Source organism: Centropristis striata, chromosome 3 (assembly GCF_030273125.1).
Source record: "Centropristis striata isolate RG_2023a ecotype Rhode Island chromosome 3, C.striata_1.0, whole genome shotgun sequence".
Taxonomy (NCBI): Eukaryota; Metazoa; Chordata; class Actinopteri; order Perciformes; family Serranidae; genus Centropristis; species Centropristis striata.
Window position 1 is genome coordinate 11,316,613 of NC_081519.1, and position 23,217 is coordinate 11,339,829.

Sequence of the window (23,217 nt, forward strand, 5' to 3'; positions counted from 1 at the left end):
TGGGACATTGAACGGCATAATGCCAGACACAGACTATCACTAGTCCGCCTCACAGCCTCAAGTCATGTTTTTCAGTGAACTTGCAAACTCTTGTAGATTGTAGATAAGGTCAATAAAAAATATATTGGGCTACGATTTTGCTAGCTTGTCAGAGACCGTCTAAAGTCATGCGGCCATGGTGTAGTTCGCTATAGCATAACGTTAGCTTTTTACTTCTGTCTGCTGCAATAACCTTCAACATCATAAAAGTGGTGTTCATTTGTGAGGTTATCCTGCTGAACAAAACGCGTAAGCATCAGAAATGTGTGTTTGCCACAGAGCTTATTTTCTGCCACAATCCAAAATCCAAATAACTCATTGACTCTATAGTATATTAACAAGCAACATTACAACCTTATCATAGTGCTGACAGCTGATGACCCACTTACTGCCATGCACTTTTATCACAATCAACAGAAAATAAGTCTTCTAGCAGATAACATGATGTGGTTGTGGGTAGCAAACTGCCCCAAGAACAAAAGTAGATTAAAATCACGATTGTTGCATAAAGGTAGCATCTGCTGGGGTTTTTGGTGGCACTGAAATGTAAATCCATCTCTATAGAGATTTGTGTTCTTTAGTAAGATATATAACCACATAGACACAGTCTACGTTCAGCCTTCAGGCAAAAGTAGCCCAAGTCTTTTCACCCAATTTGGATGTTATCACATAATTGAATGGGTGTTATCGGTGGTGTTATCATTCCTATGAGTACAGACAAGTACGGGCTTCTCCATCTTCTAGTAGATTGAGAAGGTAATGATATATTAACTATGCTATGTATTATTAACAGCAACCTCTAGTGGCCTTAGAAATTATGAACAACGTCAAGTGTGATATTAAAGAAACAAGGAAAGGGTGTATAAAGAAGGATAAGTTGCTCTCAGGGTGAGTGGCTCAAACAAGCCCCAGACTTTCACCCAGGAGACCGGCATTCTTCTGGGCATTTATGTGGTCTTTTGAAAATACTGTACTGTCTAAAGGTATGTCTCATAAAATGTCTCATTTCCTTCACATTAGCCTCTGATAAAACAAGGGCCCATGTGTATTTAACAGCCAGAGAGTGTCTACATAAGCCTAACTTCAACATTCATAAGTTTGGATAAAAGCAGACTCTGTCCTGAGCAAACTATATTACAGAGCTTCTCTGTTTCTTCGAATACAGCTCCAAGCCATAAAATCAATGAATAAAACCCACATCACACACATGCACACAAAGACAGTAAATTACAGTGGAATACAAGCACTAGATGTACTATTAAAAAGACAAAAAGCAGAGTGGTCTTTTTAAAAATCCCAATTTTTATTTGTTTTGTAATAGGCTCATAAACACAAACTCTTTATCAGTATGATGACCGATCCATGTCATGCATACAGCAACTAAAAAAGCATAATTCATACAACCAAAGTCCTTTGTATGTGTGATTCACTATGAGATGAGGATTCTCTACAGAAACAATCACAGTATTTTTATCACAAAGAAAAAAAAATCTTTGAAGTGATGAAGATATCGTCATGCAAATGGTTTGAAATTAAACTTTACACTATACATGATACATAATGTTTTTTTCATCAACTTATCAGACAAAACAATAGAAGGCATGCTTTGTAGGAAAAGAGATAAGGACAGATAAAAACACTGATTACAAACGTTACTGATCCTCAGTGAAATAATATAAGGAGGATGAGGGTCATTTTCAATATGCAAAAAACAAACATGTGGCTCATACTTTATCTTATTATTACACACACATTTCTGTGAAATTTGAAATATCTTAAAGCGTCTCTGATTGCTGTAAAATCTAAAAACCACATATGAAAACTTTTGCCTTCATTGTGATGTGAATACTAGAAATTACAGTGAGAACTGCTGTTGATATTGAATTATATTGTGGCCCCTGCTGTGCTTTGGTTTTAGTAAGTATCACAAAAAATATGTCACATTGTTGGCAGGAGCTGTGTTAGTGAACAGAGTGCCACACATTATTGTGTCATACGCACAGTTTAGATCTCAATGGTGGAAGCTTGGCGCAAGCAGAGGGCGGACTCTGTAGGGATGTCCTGGCGACTGATCTCATTACCGTCCAGTCGCAGTGTCCGCAGCTTGGAGAAGTTGGTCACATCAGTAACGGTGCAGAAGCTACCCAGAGTGAACTCTAGAGGGACAGATGGGGAAATGATAAAGAATGTATTCATGTTCCCCCAAACTACAACAAACATCTCAGCAAATACCCTAGATACTTTCAATAAATGTATTACGTTCAATGTAAACGTTCAATAAATACCTATTTTTTTCTCAAACTGTCTCGATATAACTGTGTTCATCCTCTGTCTGAAACAGTCTGTTTTGGTTCCTGTCTCTTTAAGCCCCCAACAATGAAACTACATTGTTTGCTGGGGACATTGAGCTGCATAATGTCGGGCACAGATCTCTCACTAGTCCACACAGCATCTAGTCGTGTTTTTCCAGTGATCTTGCAAACTCTTGTAGATTGTAGATTAGGTCAATAAACAATTTATTGGTTATGGTTTTGCTAGCTTGTCAAAACCGCTGGTTAGCTTGTCAGAGACCGCCTAAAGTCATGCGACCATGGTGTAGTTCGCTATAGCATAACGTTAGCTTTTTACTTCTGTCTGCTGCATTAACCTTCAAATATCATAAAAGTAAGCGTAAGAATCAGAAATGTGTATTTGCCACAGAGCTTTTCTGCCATGATCCAAAATCCAATGCAAAAAGATCCATAAACTCTATAGTATATTAACAAGCAAAATAAGAACCTTACAGTCCTGACGGCTCATGTAAAGGCACCACTTTGTGTTTTCATAATTTCACTATATTTATATCATGCCCAGATCTGCTTTATAATAAGTAAAGACTTGGAAAACACAGGTTTTTTTTTTTTTTTTTACAATATTGGACCTTGGACATTTTTATAAAATCAGCTTCAAAAGTGTGTGTAGTTTGATTAAATGTGCGGACAGCGATGTCTTATTTACAAATGTTGCTAAATCCTGAATGCTGCTAGAAAGCATGAGACATCATCTTTTTCCAGCTGAGCCCCAAGAAGAGCACATACAAAAACTGTGTTAATGTGAGAAACCTCATTGCTCATAAGAAGCTGATTGAGAGACGTTAATAACTATAAATAGCTGTTGTTGCTGCACCCAGGTGATTAATGCATCATGTGTGCACTGTACCTTTGATCTGGTTGGCCTGCAGATAGAGATGCTGCAGGGTGGTGCTCACTGGGGGGATTCTCTCCAGTTTGTTGAAGCTCAGGTCCAGCTCCACCAGCCCAGTCACATTAAAGGTGTTGGCAGGGATACCCTTGTCTGTCAGCTGATTGTGAGCCATCCTGATGTACTGCAACTGAGTGAAACTGCCCAGGAAGCCCTCTGGTAGAGAATCAATGGAGTTGAACTCCATGTAGAGCTGGTGCAGATGTTCGGGGAGCGCCTCTGGGACCTGGACATGGAAATATAGTGGGAGGACTGCAGATTCCTTGAATGGGATGTTTGCAAACACAAACAATTACCTTCGTCAACTTGTTGCCACTGATGTCCAGCAGTGTGAGGGATGTCAGCGCCTTCAGTGACGTGCTCATGTCCGTAACAGCGTTGTCTTGGAGATACAGAATAGTGAGGTTATCCATGCCCTCCAGGTCTGCAGCTGTTACCTAGGCAACAGTAGAAATCATTTTAAAGTCTAATGTTGACAAGAACAGAGATCAGCTCTGCATGGACATGAGGCTATGCACAACATTACCTTTTCGATCTTGTTGTTGTTGATTCTCAGGTCTCGCAGCGTGCGAGGGAGGTTTGAGGGAACGCTGGTCAAGTTATTGTGTTGTAGATATAAACGCTCCAGTTTCTCCAACTGCAGAAATACCTACAGAAATAGATTAAAGAGTTGAAATCAGAAAAATCCAAAAATGTTTATCATAGTTACAGACTATAACTATATCATATAGTATATATATATCTCTCATCTAACATCACTAACTCTTGCAGAAACCTTAGTATGACGAGCATATACATTTTGTTGTCCAAGAAATTCTTTGCAATCTTGTCGTTTTTTTCAAAAGCTTGGAACCAGTACTTCACATATAAACTCTCTGCTGCTTCAACAGGAAATACACTTCACACTGGTTTTAAAATCACTTCAATGGCTCCCAGCCCCTCTTAGAGTGGATTTTGAAATTTTAAGAATTACTCTTAAAACTGATAGAATATATAGCTGACCTCTTGACCTGCTTTGAGCCTGAACGCAACCTGAGATTTTCTGGTAGGTCGTTCCTCGGTCAAACCCAAAAACTAAAGTTGAGCAAGCTGTTTTTGTTAAGGAAGGCTATTTGTGGAACGACCTTCACACTGTCTAACTTTAAGTCACTTTTACAAACTCACTGTTGTAGACCTGCTTTTTATTAATTTTACTGTTGTTGATTTTATGCTTTCTTGTTGTTGTGTCAGAAATCACTCCTTTGTTCAATCATTCTGTAATGTGCTGTTAATTGAGTCACCTATTTATCATAATGTATAATAGCTTTTAAGTTGTGCAACTGTAATTTTTGCATATAAATAAATAAATTATAAATAAATAAATAAATATAGGGGCGGCTGTGGCTCGGTTGGTAGTCACCCACTGATCGGAATGTTGGTGCTCCCAATGCTGGGTTCATCGGTGTGTGAATGAATTCCCAAAGGTGGCAGGTGGCACCAGTGTGCCCTGGTAGCCTCGGCCACCAGTATGAATGTGTGTGTGTGTGTGTGTGTGAATGGGTGAATGAGTTTAGTGTGTAGTGTAAGGGTTGATATAAGTGCACACCATTTATATAAATGATACAGTGTGGTAAAGTTAGCAGAAAGTTCAATAAAGATATCATGATTTGGGTTACAGTAAGTATTATTTGTTACTTAAGGTTACATAGCCTATGTGAGTTTTAATTTCACATGGGACATGAACAGTCGTCTGTTTGATAAAAGTCGTGTTTGAACCCCTGAATTTGATTGGCTGTATTCAGAAAACGTTCTCAATATATACATCCAGTAGGAAGAGAAATAACTGTATTATTGATAAATACAAGCCATAATCCAAACCAAAACATTTAAATGATTCCCTCTTATTTTTTTTCTCAAAGGAGAAAACAGCACATGTGATTTACTGAACACATGTATGCTGTAGCAGAAAAACAATACAATTTTAACTTTAATTAACTGCAGTTGGACTTTAAACAACCACATGTCCAAATACAATAAAAATTGTTAAATCATATGCAGCTATAGACCCATTACCTTTCCTACATAATTACACTTTGTTAGCCACTTGCCAGCCATCTGACAACCATTTAGAGCAGCAACAACCCTTCATGCCCTGACCTCACGAGGAGCTGGATCTGACTGAGACCAGATGTAGGGTTACCTTCATGCCAATGGCGTCAGACGTCAGCTGGTTGTGATGCATCATGAGCCACACCAGATTGGTTGCATTTACCAGAGCTGCGTCTGGCACAGCTGTGATAGCATTGTTTTGGAGGTACAAGTATTTCACACGGGAGGGGATGGCTGGCATGGCTGTCAAGCCGCGCCCATCACAGTACATGGCGGCGGGGAAGGAGGGGGGGCAGTCACACTCATCTGGACACCCTCCTGTGTTGTCTGCCTGCAGGGAGCCAAACCTCAGGCTCTGTGGGCCGTACAGCCAGGAGAAGGGGTCCCGTCCATGGGAGCGACAAAGTGGCAGCAGGGCAGACAGGAGGAAGACAATCACCACACGCATGGTCACAGCCGCACAAATCCTTACTGTAATCTAACAGAGACAAAGACAGAATGACAAAGCAATACAATTCAGATTAGAATTTTATTTATTTCATTTCGAAACAGATACAGCTCAGAATAAACTGATGGTTAAAGATATTGTTCTTTTTGGACTCTTTGGACTTTCTTATAAAATGTAGAGTAACAGGATTTGGAAAAATAGATGAATAATATGTTCATTAGGCTGCCAAGACAAAAAGTAAACTTGCAAACATACCCTTTCTCACATTTTTAAGCTAACTGACATTGTTTTTGAAATTTCTGCAGAGAGGTACATTCTTAGGGGTCTTAATCCACAGGGAATCCAGAGAGGAAGCATTAAAAAAAGAGAAAGCCCAGCCATGAATGCCAGCTTTGTTAATAGTTCTCACTGCTGCCTCCAAAATTGTGGGGAAATATCCAATAATTACCCTCTGATTTGCAGAAGCAGAAAAAAAACCTCAAAGAAAAACATGACTCTATCATCACATGTTTATTCATCTCCTATAAGGTTTCATAGATAAATACCACAGAGACAGACAGACACATATTCACACACACACACACACACACACACACACACACACACACACTATGAGGGGTATTTTATGCCAGCACACTATACTTAAACGCCTAAAACACGTCGCCTGTGCCAGCATGAAGTCTGATTAATAGGCGTGCTTACAGACAAGCGTATTGCGAGTACACCAGATGACATGGGTGACGGGTGAAAAGTGCCACGAGCGAACGTAGTGGACGCCTGTGTGTGTGTGTAACGCGTGTACGTTGACAGTGTGTTACTCTGTGTAACAGTTCAGCTGTTACACAGAGTCTCAGCTTCATATGGTATTGTTTATAAGAAAGCACAACTTACAGATGAACTCCAAGCCCCCACAGAGCTGTCAGGATATTTCTATTATTTTCAGGCCAGTTTTTATTTTCTTGTTAACGAAATCTCTCTCTCTCTCTCTCTCTCTCTCTCTCTCTCTCTCTCTCTCTCTCTCTCTCTCTAGGTTTGAATGATATCGAATTGATATTTAATGATAGCAAGGGTGAAAGGGATAATTAAAATAATTTCAGCTACTTAAAAATAGTAGGCTAATAGTAAAGTGCAACGCTCACAGCCAGTTCCCAGCTTCGCGCGCAGACACACAGTTCATTAAGCACCAGCTGTAATTAGGTAGGTTTACCTGCCTGCAGAAGCCGTAATCGCTGTCACCCCTGAATATTAAGTAGCCATGCGGACCTATCTAATGAATATTCAGTAGCCATGTGGACAGAAGTCTGTTCACAATATGATTCCATCGGACCTTATATCTACACTGTTTAACCCAATTCGGCACTTATGCACAGTCCCATTATGTTTTACAGACATTCGTAGTTAACTAATGAGGTAAAACATTTTGTTTAAGCTGCATTTTGCTGACTTTCACTCCTAAAACAGGCTAATTAAGCCTCCGGTTTTGGCCGGAAAAACGTTAAGTTTATCTGGTAAGTACGAGATAGTCTTTCTCTTCATCTATAAGTTGTGCTTTCTTATAAACAATACCATATGAAGCTGAGACTCTGTGTAACAGCTGAACTGTTATAGGCTTACACGCGTTACACACACACACAGGCGTCCACTACGTTCGCTGGTGGCACTTTTCACCCGTCACCCATGTTATCTGGTGTACTCGCAATACGCGTGTCTGTACGCCTATGTAGAATTGTACTTAACAGTCACGCGGGTCTTCATGTCACGTATTTGAGGCGTAGTTCACCCGTCACGCAGCCGTCACGTAGGCGTATGTGCAACAACGCGTGTACAGCGTCTGCGTGACGCCTACGTGACGCCTGTCTGTCCATTGAAAGTGAATGGAATTTACACGCGCACGTTAGACGTTTGATGTCATCGCATAGGCGCTGTACACGCGTTTTAGTATAGTGTGCTGGCATAAAATGCCCCTCATACACACACACACACACAAACACACACACACTCACATGCCTGTACATACAAACACACACACCTACCTGATCAGAGAGGCTCGCCCTCCTTGTCCCCTCTCTCTCAGAGTGTACTCAGGACTGAAGGGGACTCTGACAAACACTTTGTAAAAAAAAAAAACTTTCCTCCCCTCCCTGCTCTGCTTTCCATTCTGCCAACCCCCCTCTCCAACCCTGTCTCTGTTGGTTCCTTCCACCCCCTCCATCCACCCGCCTGCACCCCATTTTGTTCGTTAAGGCATGGCCCAGCAAACCCCACACCCCACTCTGGAGCCTCTTTTTCCACTTGTGATGTGAGATGCAGTGGCTGTGAGGGATTGTTCCCATGTGTGTGCAGCACATTCAGTCGCTTTCAGCTGAACCCCACTATTTATATTTCAATATTTAGACATTTGTATCTTTGCAACCACTTATATTACTTCCTGCTTATGTAGTTGACAGTGTGAAAGTTGTCTGTAAAGTTTAATTTCATTGTTAAAGGTGATTTTAGCACTTATCTTCCAGTAATATTACACTAAACTAAACTTATACAATACTAGGGTGAGTCCCCTTCCATTACAAAGAGGTTATTTTGCCATCTAACATTATTCAAATACATAAACTGATAATGGATAACAAGCCCACTTTGCAAAAATCCTGTGCCAAAGACAAGGTTTTTTTTCTCCAACATCCTTACATCTTGTAAAGGGTTAAATGGAAACATGTGTGACAGTCTGTCTGGTCCTAATGCGGGCCTCTTCCTGCCTCTGTACACGAGCTCCATTTGAATAAGTGTAATCCCCTTTTTCCTCTCTCCATCTTTTCTGGTTCTTGGGACACATTTTTTAAATGTGGCACGGTAAGAGTAGTGTGATTATTTAATAGATAGCAAAACATGTTGCTCAGGAGGAGGATATGTCTTTATTTGTTTAGAAATAAAATTCTGTAAGTAATGAATGTGGCCCATTTATGTGAGCTGGATTATTTACTTTCGTTCTGAGAGTTAGATGAGAAGCTCCATACCATTCTCCTTTAAACATGAAGCAAAAGCTAGACACAGTTAGGGACTGTCCATAAATTATTGTGGTGGTGAGGCGGGCTGAACCTTGTGTTCTTTCCGTACTCTTGACTTAGAGAGAAACTCCAACACACCTCCTGCAACATGTAACAATAACATAATAGTGTTAGTTGTTTACAACTTGTTTAACCATACACACCCATTACAACAGTTGAAATTTTAATGGATTCTTAATGTGTGACACCAATGTGAAAGACACTCCCCTGCTCTCCCAAAAAGGCTCTGTCAGAAAATGCCTTTTGCTGTCTGGCTTTGTGCAAAATTGCAGCCCCTTCTGGTCGGTTAAGAGGAGTCACAGTCAATAAAAAGATTTTTCAAAGATTGTGAATCACTGCAACCATTACCTCTTTTCGACCAAGGCAGTTCAAGGGCTGGTTCGGAGAGGGTGACTAATCTCGAACAGTTCTTAATGTTTCAACAGCCAAAGAACCAGCTCTCGGCCAGTAAAACTGGTTCCAGAATCGCACCAACTCTTTGCTGATCTCAAAACCATGAACTGCTTATGTCAGGGGGTTGGGGTTTGATTATCGTGACCAACAAGACCAACTAAAATGTGTATCATTCATTTTATGATTTGTTTAACTGCAATGTGTTGTACATGTTGTGTTGTGTTTGGATGCCAATGTAGATTCACAAAGCCAGGAGCAACATTTTGAAATAGACAATGTAGTTCACCATTGTTGTTGTTATGCTTAAAGTTGGTGCTTATGTTTCTGGGAAAGTGGATATGTATGCAGACGTACAGTAGTGTTCAATATAATAGCAGTCCAATGTGACTAACTGGATTAATCAAGGTTTTTAGTATATTTTTTATTGCTACATGGCAAACAAGGTACCAGTAGGTGCAGTAGATTCTCAGAAAACCAACAAGACCCAGCATTCGTGATATGCAGCTCTTAAGGCTGTGCAATTGGGCAATTAGTTGAAAGGGGTGTGTTCAAAAATATAACAGTGTGGCACTCAATCAGTGAGGTCATCAATTTTGTGCAAAAACAGGTGTGAATCACGTGACCTCTATTTAAGGATGAAGCCAGCACTTGTTGAACATGCATTTCTCTTTGAAAGCCTGAGGAAAATGGGTTGTTCAAGACATTGTTCAGAAGAACAACGTACTTTGATTAAAAAGTTGATTGGAGAGGGGAAAACTTATAAAGAGGTGCAAACAATTATAGACTGTTCAGCTAAAATGATCTCCAATGCTTTAAAATGGAGAGAAAAAACCAGAGACACGTGGCAGAAAACGGAAGACAAGCATCCAAATGGATGGAAGAATAAGCAGAATGGCAAAGACTCAGCCAATGATCAGCTCCAGGATGATCACAGACAGTCTGCAGTTACCTGTAAGTGCTGTGACAGTTAGAAGACGTCCGTGTGAAGCTAATCTATTTACAAGAATCCCCCGCAAAGTCCCTATGGTAAAAAATAGGCATGTGCAGAAGAGGTTACAATTTGCCAAAGAACACATCAACTGGCCTAAGAGAAATGGAGGAACATTTTGTGGATTGATGAGAGTAAAATTGTTCATTTTGGGTCCAAGGGCCGCAGACAGTTTGTGAGACGACCCCCAAACTCTGAATTCAAGCCACAGTACACAGTGAAGACAGTGAAGCATGGTGGTGCAGCATCATGATATGGGCATGTTTCTCCTACTATGGTGTTGGGCCTATTTATCTCAAACCAGGGATCATGGATCAGTTTGCATATGTCAAAATACTTGAAGAATTCATGTTGCCTTATGCTGAAGAGGACATGCCCTTGAAATGGGTGTTTCAACAAGACAATGACCTCAAACACACTAGTAAACCAGCAAAATCTTGGTTCCAAACCAACAACATTGTTGTTATGGAGTGGCCAGCCCAATCCCCGGACTTTAATCCAATTGAGAACTTGTGGGGTGACATCAAAAATGCTGTTTCTGAAGCAAACCCAAGAAATGTAAATGAATTGTGGAATGTTGTTAAATAATCTTGGAGTGGAATAACAGCTGAAAGGTGCCACAAGTTGGTTGACTCCATGCCACACAGATGTGAAGCAGTTATAAAAAAAACTGTGGTCATACAACTAAATATTAGTTTAGTGATTCACAGGATTGCTAAATCCTAGAAAAAAAAGTTTGAACAAAATAGATTTGTGTTTGTAAAGTCAACGGCAGACACTGCTATATTTTTGAACACACTCCTTTCAACTAATTGCCCAATTGCACAGCCTTAAGAGCTGCATATCACGAATGCTGAGTCTTGTTGGTTTTCTGAGAATCTACTGCACCTACTGGTACCTTGTTTGCCATGTAGCAATAAAAAATATACTAAAAACCTGGATTAATCTGGTTAGTCACATTGGACTGCTATTATATTGAACACTACTGTATATGGTTATGTAATGACATGGCTCTCTAGCCTGTGGAAAAACGAACAGGTTATGAGAAGGTTCACAAGTTGAACCAAATGCGAATCAGCACCAGCACTAGAACCAGGTTCGTGCTGGTCGAAAATGGGTATTTGAGAGGTCGTTAAGCAGAAGGTCATAAATGTGCAATCAAAATATTACGCTGATGAATCCTGGAGTGAGCCAGATTAGCTGCAGACAGACAGACAGACAGATGCACACATGACTGAGAGCATGATCCCCTCCAGGCTTACACCTGGCAGAGATTTTTTTTTTAAAAAGACACATTGTTTTTACAGGGGTTTATGTACCAGATTATTTCTTGGCCAGATGCAGTGATTTCCTGAAGTTTTTACTGGCTGCCTGGCAACCTCACAGGGTTTTTTTTCCCCAGTGAGTATTCAAAACAGGGTTTTCCATAATTTACAGACGTATATGCAAGTGGCATCAATTCTTTAATTTAGCTTTTGGCAGTAAAGCAAGAAAGTGTGTTTCCCAAAATGGCTGCATCATCAATCTGAGTGATCAAAGAACCGTCCTGTCAACACTTGTCATAACTACAGTAAGAAACATCACAGGAAAGGATGCTATAGATTTTGTTATAGTGCCTCAAACATAATTTATGGTGGTTGCTGTAGCCATTGTGTCCGACATCTGACAAAAAAAAGGCTTCATAGATCAAAAAAAAAAGGAACAAAGGAACAACCAGATGGCTACAAAGCTGAGCCGGAGAACTGGCATGAGGAATTTACAAGGCCAAAATACTAATAAGAGGAGGATTGAACGCTGCTAACACAAGGAACAAATATATACATCAATTTTTGTGTTATTCACTAATGTTCTTCAGTTTGTGACTGCAGGCTACACTTTTGTTTTCTCTGTGTCATTGCAGCCATCTGTGGACAGCAGATGCAGCCCAACAGGCTGGTCTGCTCAGCCTTTTGAAACTCTGCACCAGTCATATTTTTCATTTGAAATGTGATTTTACATAGGTGATAGACTTACTTCTCTTATTTTTCTCTAAGTACCTCAAAGGAGCTGTTCACCTGTGAACTCTTTTGAACCTTTACGCATCAGTGAGGAGAGACAACCTTATAAAAATAACCTCGCAAGATAATATCAAAGGGCTGTTTAGGTGGTGGTTAAATAAATAAAGTCTAATCAGTGTGTGTGACATACATTTCTACATATACAAACAATATAAAAACATGCGAAAGAGCAAGAAACAAGGTGCAGCAGTTATCATTTAGAGTGATAAAAATTGATTCTCTGCTGACCAGGACTTCAAAGTAAGAGGCCCAGGTGGACTCTGCATAGCACCCAACACTAGCCCAGCCCCCACCCGTGTCCGTCTCCCCGTGTCCTGTCTGGGTCGAGAGCAGCACTGAGCAGGGATCAGAAGATCAGAGGAGTGAGCTCTTTTCAGGCCGTGAACTCTTCACAGGAATGTCACAGGAATGTTCACTGTGAAGGTTGTTTCCCTCATCACTCACCTGCAGAAATAAAAAAAGCAGGCATGAAATACTTTATAGTAAACATCTACCCATTGTAGTGTTCTTCAGGCATTCAAATGTGTGTTTGTTTCCAGAATGAAAGTTAGTGGGAGGAAATTAATTTTGTTTGGAGCCCATTGCTTTGCATAAAAATGGTCCAAATTGTCTTATTGTGTATGTATGGAAGTCAGATGTTCTTTCATCTGGCTGCCATACATATTCACATGGGCTTAATAGATTTGAAGTAATAATATAAAAAAGAAGCAGTGTTGCTCTTCCTAAGAAAGATGTAATGCTACAAACATGTTTGTTTCTGTGGATGAAGGAGACACAGCCACAAAACATAAACCTAAAATGAAATAATTTCGATTTAATCATCAATTTATCTTGTAAATCATTAGCAGCTCACAATGAAATATGTGGAAGTTTTTTCTTTTACTCATAGTTTACTCTCTAGTCTCTCTCTACAAGAGAAAAACGTGTTGTTTGTCACAAGATATTGTATTGAGTTGCATTTATTTACTGACACCAACTGTTTCCTTAACCATAATCATTACACTAATCTTAACCCAAAACCAAGTCTGAATCCGGCAGTTTAATGGTTAACCTTGTGGGAAGCAGATCTTTGTACACACACGCACACACACACACACACACACACACACACACACACACACACACACAAACACACACACACACACACACACACACACACACACACACACACACAGGCACGCACGCACACACAAACCAGCAATTCAACAGCTGTGGAGTCTTTTGAAGTATCCTTAACAGAAATCCTGCTCACGAAAATTTGTCTGAAATAGAAATATTGTTAATTTCATGACCACATCAATTCATAAAAAAGATTCACTCATGATAATATACATAATTTAAGCAGATGAATTCTAGAAATGATAGAGATTTGATTTTAGCAGTCAATGTGTCTCCTTAAGGTAACCTGAACCATGACACCCCAGGGCACAGGGGGCAGCATAAACCATGCAATAGAAAGCAGATGTCCATGCACACACACACACACACACACACACACACACACACAGATATATATAAATCACGCACAGATGTTTATGATTACCCATCTTTTTCTCAAAGATAAAAGCAAGAGGATTATTATGTATGTATGTCGGTAACAATTATAATTGGCTCTAATCTAAATTCAGTCTGCTGCCTGCTGTTTGAGCTGAAGGGTCATCCTGATAACCAAGTTGTCTGAGATGCACATAAGTTCATCATCTCCAGTTCAACTTCACCTCAGGGACCATCTTTTGTATAGCAGAAGTGAAACTCAGACTGTCAGTGTGAAAAAAATCATTAAACTCATAGTAGAGTGAGCCTGAAGTGAATTTAAATGTAAACAGAAAAAATGGTTAGCCTTATATTTCTTCGTATCATCTTTACATATGCTATAGTACGTAACAATTATTGTGTTTTAAAAATATATGTTTTATGGTTATCTTTCTTATCTGTATTTCTTTTTTTTTAACACCTTTGTACTACTACATAGCTTTATACTTTTATTTCCTCTTAATATTGTATGTGAACCTAGCCTGGCTAACACCAGACCAAATCTCATTGGAGATTAGGTCTGGACACCTGCTGTTTATTTCTCCGTAGAGGAGGTGTGGTTTACGATCCTCCGGAGCCGTTTATTGGGCGTTTAGAATGTCTATCAAAAGCGTCTGTAGGTAGCTCTTAGCCAATCAGATCAGTTATACCAGATCACGTAGTAGAGACAGAAATGGATGTTTGTTGTGTGTGTGTCTGTGAGAGAGTGTTGCTTGCTGCTTTGCTTCTCCAGTTCTCACTTTCTGCAAGATTATTTATTTTCACGCTTTATTCCCCCTCATGTCATTCAGCCACACATCCACTGATTTTATGGTCAATAAACAAGCTGCTGCGGGTCTCTGGGGGCCCCGCTGTCCCCCGGCTCGGAGCGAGATCACCGGCGGTGACCGACGGTCTCGGCGGCTCAGCGCAACGAGCCACCGAGACCGCCGGTGTGGCGCTAATAGCCCCGCTACCGGTGATCTCACTACCAGCCGGGGGACAGCAGAGCCGCCGAGAGACCTTTCGCCTTTCAACTTTCGCTCTAAACTATTTAAAACACCATCTACAGCTAAAGAGAGTTTCGCGTCTGCAGCAGCCATGTTGGATCCGGAAAGCTTCCAAGTGCCGAGTAGTACGCGTCTTCGTCTCACCGTCCCTCCCCGCTCTGTGATTGGATCCCTAAAACAGGGCTAAGATGTCCCTCTAGTTTCCAGACCCCGCCGCAGTTCGAAATTAAATTCGAGCGCGCAAGGCAGTCTGGGTATACCCAGGCTAATGTGAACCCACAGTCATGGGAAAAATTATTAGACCACCCTTGGGACAACTCAAAGTACAATTGTTTGGACAAATATAATGATAACAGCCAGGGCCGGCTCTAGGCATAGGCGACATAGGCGGTCGCCTAGAGTGCCATCTGCTGGAGGGGCGCTGCCAGTCACCCTCGAGGGAGAAAAAAACCAAAACAATAATAATTTTCGATGCCCATATAAATATTACATTATGTCATCTTTTTTTAAATGCTGTTTTGTGTGAAGACACAAAAGTTAAGCACATTTTCGTGGGGTTTGCACTTTCATTGTCTCTCTTGTCTCTAACTTTGTTAGCAGTCTCCAGCTGTGCTTCTTTGCAAATTTACTTGTAAGTTAATAGTTATATAGACAGACAGTTGTATTATATAGCCTGGTTGGCACCATGGGCAAACAAAAACGGGAGTTCCACCCTCCGTTAAACAGCAAGCGGAGCTGTTCAACACGAATGGATCTCGCCTAGGGCACCAAATGGGCTAGAGTCGGCCCTGATAACAACAAAAAATGGCTGATAAGAGTTTAAATGGGCTGCACTTATATACACTACAGACTTGCTGCTGGCAGAGGCACTGGTACCATTCCACCGTTGGGAATTAATTCACACACCGATAAACGCAGCATTGGGAACGAGCGATCGGGAGGTTCAGTATCTTGCTCGAGGATACTTCGACATGTAAGCTGCCATGGTCTGGGATCGAACCACTGACCTTCCGATCAATGGGTGGTCGCTCTACCTACTGGGCCACAAACGCCCCTGTAATGATTTTGGTTATTATCAAGAAAACCATGGAAAATTATAGATATCAGCTCTTTAATTAAACTCTTATCAGCTATTTTTTGTTGTTATCATTATATTTGTCCAGGCAAATGTACCTGTAGTTTGACCAGGCATTGAAATGAACAAGAAATTGAAGAAACAATGGTCTTATAATTTTTTCCATGACTGTGCTAGTTCTGATTCTGTGGATTACATAGAAAACAGTGCCCTCAAGTGTCTAAAACAGGAACTGTTGCCAGCAGATGGTGAGTGAAATGAGACGAGGAAAAACAAGAGGTGGAAGAGGAAACTAATTCAAGCTCAGCCGCTCCTGTCCAGCACTGCTTGTTTCAGTTTCTGGATGTTTCTATTACAGGACAATAATATTTGGGCAACAATTAATGAAACAATCTGACTTCAAAGTATATTTATTTCCAGGAAGACAAAATAATCACACACAGAAAAAAGCATGTCTTCATTTATGTCAACATCAATGAGAAGTCCTGAAGTGATATGATATAATAATATAATTAACATATTTATATTACCAATAGTTAAGGTTAACTGAGTTTAGGCTTGTAAGAGGTTAGGGTAAGCACAAGCTAGGGTTTGTTTGGGTAAGATATAATTAGGGGTTAGGGTTAAGCGAGTTAGAGCTAGTTAGGGTTAATTAAGTAAGGGTTAGTTCAGATGAGGGTTAACCTTGTTAGTTCTGGATAATTATCTACCTGTATTTTTTTTCCTCAGCTCTACAGAGAGTTTGAAGTCTTTCACATGTTTCATGCCCACCATTGTTTTGGTTCACTCTTCTGGATTAATTAATCAGCAACATTATTCAACATTCTTCACCAATATAAAAGGTGAGGATGTCAGTATTATGTTTACAGCTTTCTGCTCTCCCCAATTGGCAAAACAATAGTTAATTGTGTGTTAAAAGTCCTCAGAAAAAGTGAAGATTTACCATTAAACTCCATCTGATGATTTTGTCAGCTGTTTTTTCCAGGAATAAGAGTAAACTTACAGTAATGGTAACCTACACTCTCAGAAATGATGTGCTGAATTTGTACCTTTTGTACACATGTGAAAGGATGTTATGGTTAAAATGGTAAAAGTATATATATATATATATATATATATATATATATAGTTCTCTGCCCGAAGAGAGTGGACTGCCCTCTCTGGGTTGCCTGTAAGGGTAGAATTGTGAGTTGGGCAAGCTTCGAGTTGGCATCAACAGTGATGCAGGTGCTATACCAGGCCGTCTGGTGAAGAGAGAGCTGAGCTTGAAGGCTAAGCTCTGAATTTACCAGTTCATCTATGTTCACACCCTCCCCTATGGACATGAGCTGTGTGTAGTGACTGAAAGAATGAGATCACAGATACAAGCAGCCGAAGGGAAATCTGGGATATTTTGCTTAGCCTGCTGCCACCATGATCCTGCCCCTTTGAAAATAGCTAGATGGATATTTTCAGATGTTTTGTGGTTGATCTACTTTCATGGACAGCATGGGGATCAGAGGTTAAGTCTTCTGTTCTTCCCATGTTTGTGTGGGTTTACTCCGGGTGCTCCGGTTTCCTCCCACAACCCAATTAGGTTTAATGACATAAATGTTCGTGTGGGTTTACTCCGGGTCCTCCAGTTTCCTCCCGCAACACTAATTAAATAAAGTTTTTAATTAGAACTATCTTGCTCTGGGTGTTTGATTAATATTAAAAGAGTTTATTTAATATTACGTCAAGATGAGTTCAGGTTGAGGATCACTGCAGGTCCTTTTACAACAAATAGAACAACTTTTTTTGACAAATAAATATTTGAATATGTAAAAGCACAAATTTGTAACTAGAAAATGGTTCAATATGTCTTTTCTCGTGTTAATTTTGAATAGATGGTAAGGGTATGTTAGAAATAATCTGTGTTCTGTCTCTGTGCATGGGGATCACTTGCAGGTAGGTACATGCTGGACATAAAACTACATAGACACACACGCATACTCCTGCACAGTCTTTGTCTCCATCTAGTGTCAATTTACATGTATTTCAGATTTCAGGAGGTAGTAGCTCCAGGTTTGTTTACAACGCCAGGCCCGATCTTAAATCCATCCTAAATCTTTAAAAGCCCTGAATCCTCATGGACTTAATGCACATCACCTCATAATGCTTCCTTTCTATTATATTTTTATACAGCAGCTATTGTAATAAAGCGATTTCCTCCCAGGGATGAATAAAGTATTTCTGATTCTGATTCACTTGTGAAAGGATATTATGGTTAAAATGGTAAAACTATGAATGGGACTTTGAAGGGACATTATAATGTCTCTCAGAAATAATGTGCTGAATTTGTACCTTTAGGGGTACAATGGCTTGTCACTGTGGCAGTACCCTCAAAGGGACGGCTGCTGTACCCTTGACAATGGCTTAGGAGGTTGAATAATTAAACATATCAGAAATAGGTATACAGCAGGAGTCCATTTCTCTTCCTTAGGGTACAGTCTACGTTATTGTACACCCAAGGGCTAATTACAAAAATGTACACATAGTTAGGTGAGGACGAATCCTCACCTAACTATGTGTACATTTTTGAGGGCCAAAAAGGTTCATACAGTATTCAAAATGTTTTCAAGCCAGGGGTACTGCCCCAGTGACAAGCTGTTATACCCCTAAAGGTACAAATTCAGCACAACCTTGACAACACCAAAACATGTTCAGAATGACTTTATTCACCAAATGTCCAATGTACATAGGAATTTGATTCAGTTAAAAGATTAAATACAAGAATTATATACTGTACAGTTGCTGAAAAATCTATGCTTCATATAGGCCTTCCTTTGGAGTCAGCAATGCGTCAAGTCTTTCTGGTAATAAATCAGTGTCTTTTGGTTATTCAAATGTTTAAAGTTTAGTGTATAAAGGTTTAGAACTTTATTATACAATAAATAAAGGCCTGTGCTCCATTATGTCTCATAAGTTGCCGCAGCAATTTTGGGGTTAATACTATTTGTTGCACACACTGAGTGCCTTATTTTGCAATTCTTCTTTACTTGAGAATTGATCAAAATACCACATTAAGACATAACAATGTTGAGGAACACCACAGAAAAACCAATGATGTTATTGATGTATAAATTCAGCACATTATTTCTAAGAATGTCTTGAGTTTTCTTGAAAATAAACAGTATTGTTATATTCAGTGTTACTGACTTTACCTTAACATGTGTTGAATTATTAGTAATGTAATTATCATTAAACAGTTGTAAAGTGGATTTTTATTATGTTTTATATAGTGTTTCAGAGTAATTCCAGCATTGTTTAAATCCATTTTTAGTAGCTAACAGTCTCCTTCTACCCTGCCTCCGGTGGTCACATGACCAGCTTTTCCTCAAAATGTCTTCAAACATTTAACCGGAAAAGAAAAGGGAAGTCTTGCACTCACACTATGCCGTACGTGTAAAAACATGAAACGTGGTTTTCAGGGACGAGCTTTAGGCGTGCCCGTACAATATTTGTCAAGCAGTGTGAAGATCAGCTGAACCTGCCAGCTCTCAAACAGGAACCACCTGAGGGCAACTTCTGCTTCGGGAAATGTCATTACTGTGAAAAGATGACGACTCATTAACAAGAAATCATAACCGAATAGAAATGTCGTCATTTTAATGTGTGTAGCATCACGCATGTTCTGTGTTTTGGGCGACTGTTACATGCCGCAAGATCAGATCTTCTTTTTCTTACTTTTCACACTTAAGCTGATCATTAACTTATAATTCTATTCATTATACAGATGTATATTAACATGGCTCTCTATGGCTCGGGATGAGAAAAATTATCGACATGGACACTTTCATATGGATGTTTGTTTACCCCATTTGCATTTTCGATTATTTCCTAGTGATATAGATTTTCTGTTATTTATTTCCATGCATTATAGCCCAGATATGGATTAAGAAGACATCGTCACTTAGGACCAGCTCCTCTTTTAGAAAACATCCTTACTGATGATGGTTGGTCTAACTGCAATCAGTACAGGGCAACATGATATTATATAGTGGTCAAGGCTGGCAATGATTCTCATATTGCCTTAAATAATATTTACTTTATTTCTCTATTTGGCCCAAAGTTAATTCAAACAATGTATGTGTGTATATAAAGTTGTGTTATGTGGGTTCATTGTTTAATTTGAACTTAAGCATAAGGATATTTTATATTTGTCCTTGTTGGTTTTAGATGTGGACCCAGCTTTTGTGTTCTCACAGCTGTTGCTTGTGGCCACTGAAAGAGTCGGCCACCCTTCAAGAACTGCATTGTTATGTTACAGCACCAACCTCAGTTTATATTTAGTATTTAGCTCCTCTTTTTTCTTTCTCATTTTGTATTTGTCATCAGTACAACAACCATTTCTCTTTTGGGTAGGAAGGAGTTGTCAATAACTAATGTCAACATAAATTAAAAATATATTGTTTTTTATAATCACAGGGATAATATTAATGAGCCTGGCTAACACCAGACTAATCACAAATGAGATTAGTCTGGAAACCAGCCGTTCATTTCTCCGTAGAGGAGGTGTGGTTTACGATCCTCAAGAGCCGTTTATTGGGCGCTTAGAATGTCCATCAAAAGCGTCTGTAGGTAGCTCTTAGCCAATCAGATCAGTTATACCAGATGACGTAGTAGAGCGACAGAAATTGATGTTTGTTGTGTGTGTGTCTGTGAGAGAGTGTTGCTTGCTGCTTTGCTTCTCCAGTTTTCGCTTTCTGCAAGATTATTTATTTTCACGCTTTATTCCCCCTCATGTCATTCAGCCACACATCCACTGATTTTATGGGCAATAAACAAGCTGCTGCGGGTCTCTCGGCGGCCCCGCTGTCCCTCGGCTCGTAGCCAGATCACCAGCGTTACAGTAGTGGGGTTATTAGCGGTGATAGTAGCGGTGATAGTAGCGGGGCTATTCGCGGCGCTAATAGCATTGCTGCTATCGCCGCTAATAGCACCGCTACTAGCCCCGCTACTAGCCCTGCTAGTAGTTGGTAGATTAGACTTTTTTTTAGACCCAAATCCTGTCGGAAGCAAGGCTAAAACATCCTTTTTCGTGGTGAAACAGGAGTGTAAAGTCAAACATTGTTCTTCTTTTATAATCAACTTTCGCTCTTAACTATTTAAAACACCATCTACAGCTAAAGAGAGTTTCACGTCTGCTGCAGCCATGTTGGATCCGTAAGAAAACTACAAGCTTCCGTCTGCCGAGTAGTACACGTCATCGTCTTGCCATCCCTCCCCGTTCTGTGATTGGATCCCTAAAACAGGGATAAGAAACCTCTCTGGTTTCCAGACTGCCTGGAGGTTACAAATTAAATTTGAGCGCGCAAGACAGTATGGGTATACCCAGGCTAAATATTAATATTCATGAAGCACAAACATGAGTTGCAGGGACACGGACAGGATGTGTGAGAGAGGGGAGAATTTTTGCACAGGGCATGTAATCTTTCAGTGAAAGGTGTCATTCTAGAGCAGAGGGATCAGATCCAGCAGAGGATGGAAGGAGGTCTTTTTCCATTTCCTTCTCCTGTTTATGAGAAAACCAGACGCAGCAGAGCAGAGCACACAGCGTGTAGGATGGTGAGGAGCTGCCAGCAGGCAGCTGTTGACACACTGTGAATGTACTAGCTCTGCTGATGTTTCAGAAACCTTCACTCACCAGTTAGAAATCAGTTGAACCTGATAGTGTTTGACAATAAATCACACTAACAAGGAACAGTAGGAATGAAAGAAGGTGGCACAGTGTGATAGACTGACCATTATAATATTGTCTATTCAACACTCCCAAAGCAGACGGAAGTCAACAACTCAGCCACAGTTTTTGTTGGTTCAGAGTAAGGTCAGTGTAAAAATGGTTTGATATTAAGCCAAACTCCGGACCAGACCACAATATCGAATTTTACCACTAGGTGTCGTACTTGACTTCACAGCCGTTTGAAATGTAGCAACTCCAGTCCACTTGGTGGCGGTAATGCACCTATAAGCTATTTTGTTAACCACCAATAATCAGAAGAAGAGTCAGAGTGAGGCTCACCTTTTTTTCCATCCAAAATGTTTCCATAATGGCGCGGTTTTACTTATATCTGAAACAAACATTGCCATTTTTTGTGAAGAAGACACATGAACTTTCCAGTAAACAAAGATTATCTATGATCTATGATCTATGTGCACGTTCTCCCTCCTCCCACCTCTGTGGATTTGCTACATGTTGCTGGCCTCAGCTGGATAAAAAATAAAATGCTAAAATGGGTCGCCACATATACTTTGGTGGCTGGAAATGCTCATTGAACCCCCTAATGGCCATAGCCAAAAATGCATGTAGGTATTCAAATATTATATATAATTGGTAAATTCTTTGGTAGCCCTCCTCCACCGCAGTGGCATACCTAGCTGTTTCTCAAAAACCATGAACCTCCCTTTCCGCCACACTTACCATCCTGTGGGGTAGCCTGGGTTTACCCATACTGCCTTGAGCGCTCGATTTCATTTCGAACTGCGAAAGGGTCTGGAAACCACGGCTGTTTCTTAGCCCAGTTTTAGGGATCCAATCAAAGAACGGGGAGGGACGGCAAGACGATGACGCGTACTACTCGACAGATGGAAGCTTGTAGTTTTGTAGTTTTGTTACGGATCCAACATGGCTGCAGCAGACGCGATACTCTCTTTCGATCTAGCTGATGGCGTTTTAAATAGTTTAGAGCGACAGTTGATTTTTAAAAAAGAACAATGTTTGACTTTGCACTCCTGTTTCACCGCAGACAAGGATGTTTTAGCCTTGCTTCTGACAGGATTTGGGAAAAGTCTAATCTACCAACTAGCTCCGCTACCGCTCGCTGCTGTAACGCCGGTGATCTCGCTACGAGACCCGCAGCAGCTTGTCTATTACCCATAAAATCAGTGGATGTGTGGGTAAGGTTGAAAATAAATAGTCTTGCAGAAAGCAAGAACTGGAGAAGCAAAGCAGCAAGCAACACTCTCACAGACACACACACACACACACACACACACACACACACACACAGTATACTGTGAGCTGAAACTATAGCGCAGCCGGAGCCAGAACATGCTGCAGAAAAACGTTGCAGAAGCACAACTGAGCATTTTAGTCTCAAAGTAGAGATGCTAGAGGGCTAGCCCGGCTATGTAAACATCCATTTCTGTCGCTCTACATACGTTATCTGGTAATAACTGATACGATTGGCTAAGAGCTACCTACAGACGCTTTTGATAGAAATTCTTAGCGCCCAATAAACGGTTCTGGAGGATTGTAAACCACGCCTCCTCTACGGAGAAATGAAT

General features: G+C 40.3%; 1 protein-coding gene across 2 annotated transcripts; it reads right to left on the reverse strand.

Annotated features, from left to right (window-relative positions):
- Positions 1-1,321: 1,321 nt before the first annotated feature.
- On the reverse strand, positions 1,322-7,933 carry fmoda (fibromodulin a). Of its 2 annotated transcripts, XM_059329589.1 has the most exons (6): positions 7,849-7,933; positions 5,459-5,845; positions 3,806-3,928; positions 3,576-3,716; positions 3,238-3,505; positions 1,322-2,195 (listed from the first exon to the last, which is right to left on the reverse strand). In XM_059329589.1, the coding sequence occupies exons 2-6, from the start codon at positions 5,813-5,815 to the stop codon at positions 2,044-2,046; spliced, it is 1,041 nt and encodes a 346-aa protein (XP_059185572.1). In that variant the 5' UTR covers positions 5,816-5,845; positions 7,849-7,933; the 3' UTR covers positions 1,322-2,043. The 2 variants fall into 2 exon arrangements, with proteins under 2 accessions (XP_059185572.1, XP_059185573.1); XM_059329590.1 differs by lacking the exon at positions 7,849-7,933 and having other exon boundaries at positions 5,459-5,926.
- Between the last annotated feature and the right edge of the window lie 15,284 nt (positions 7,934-23,217).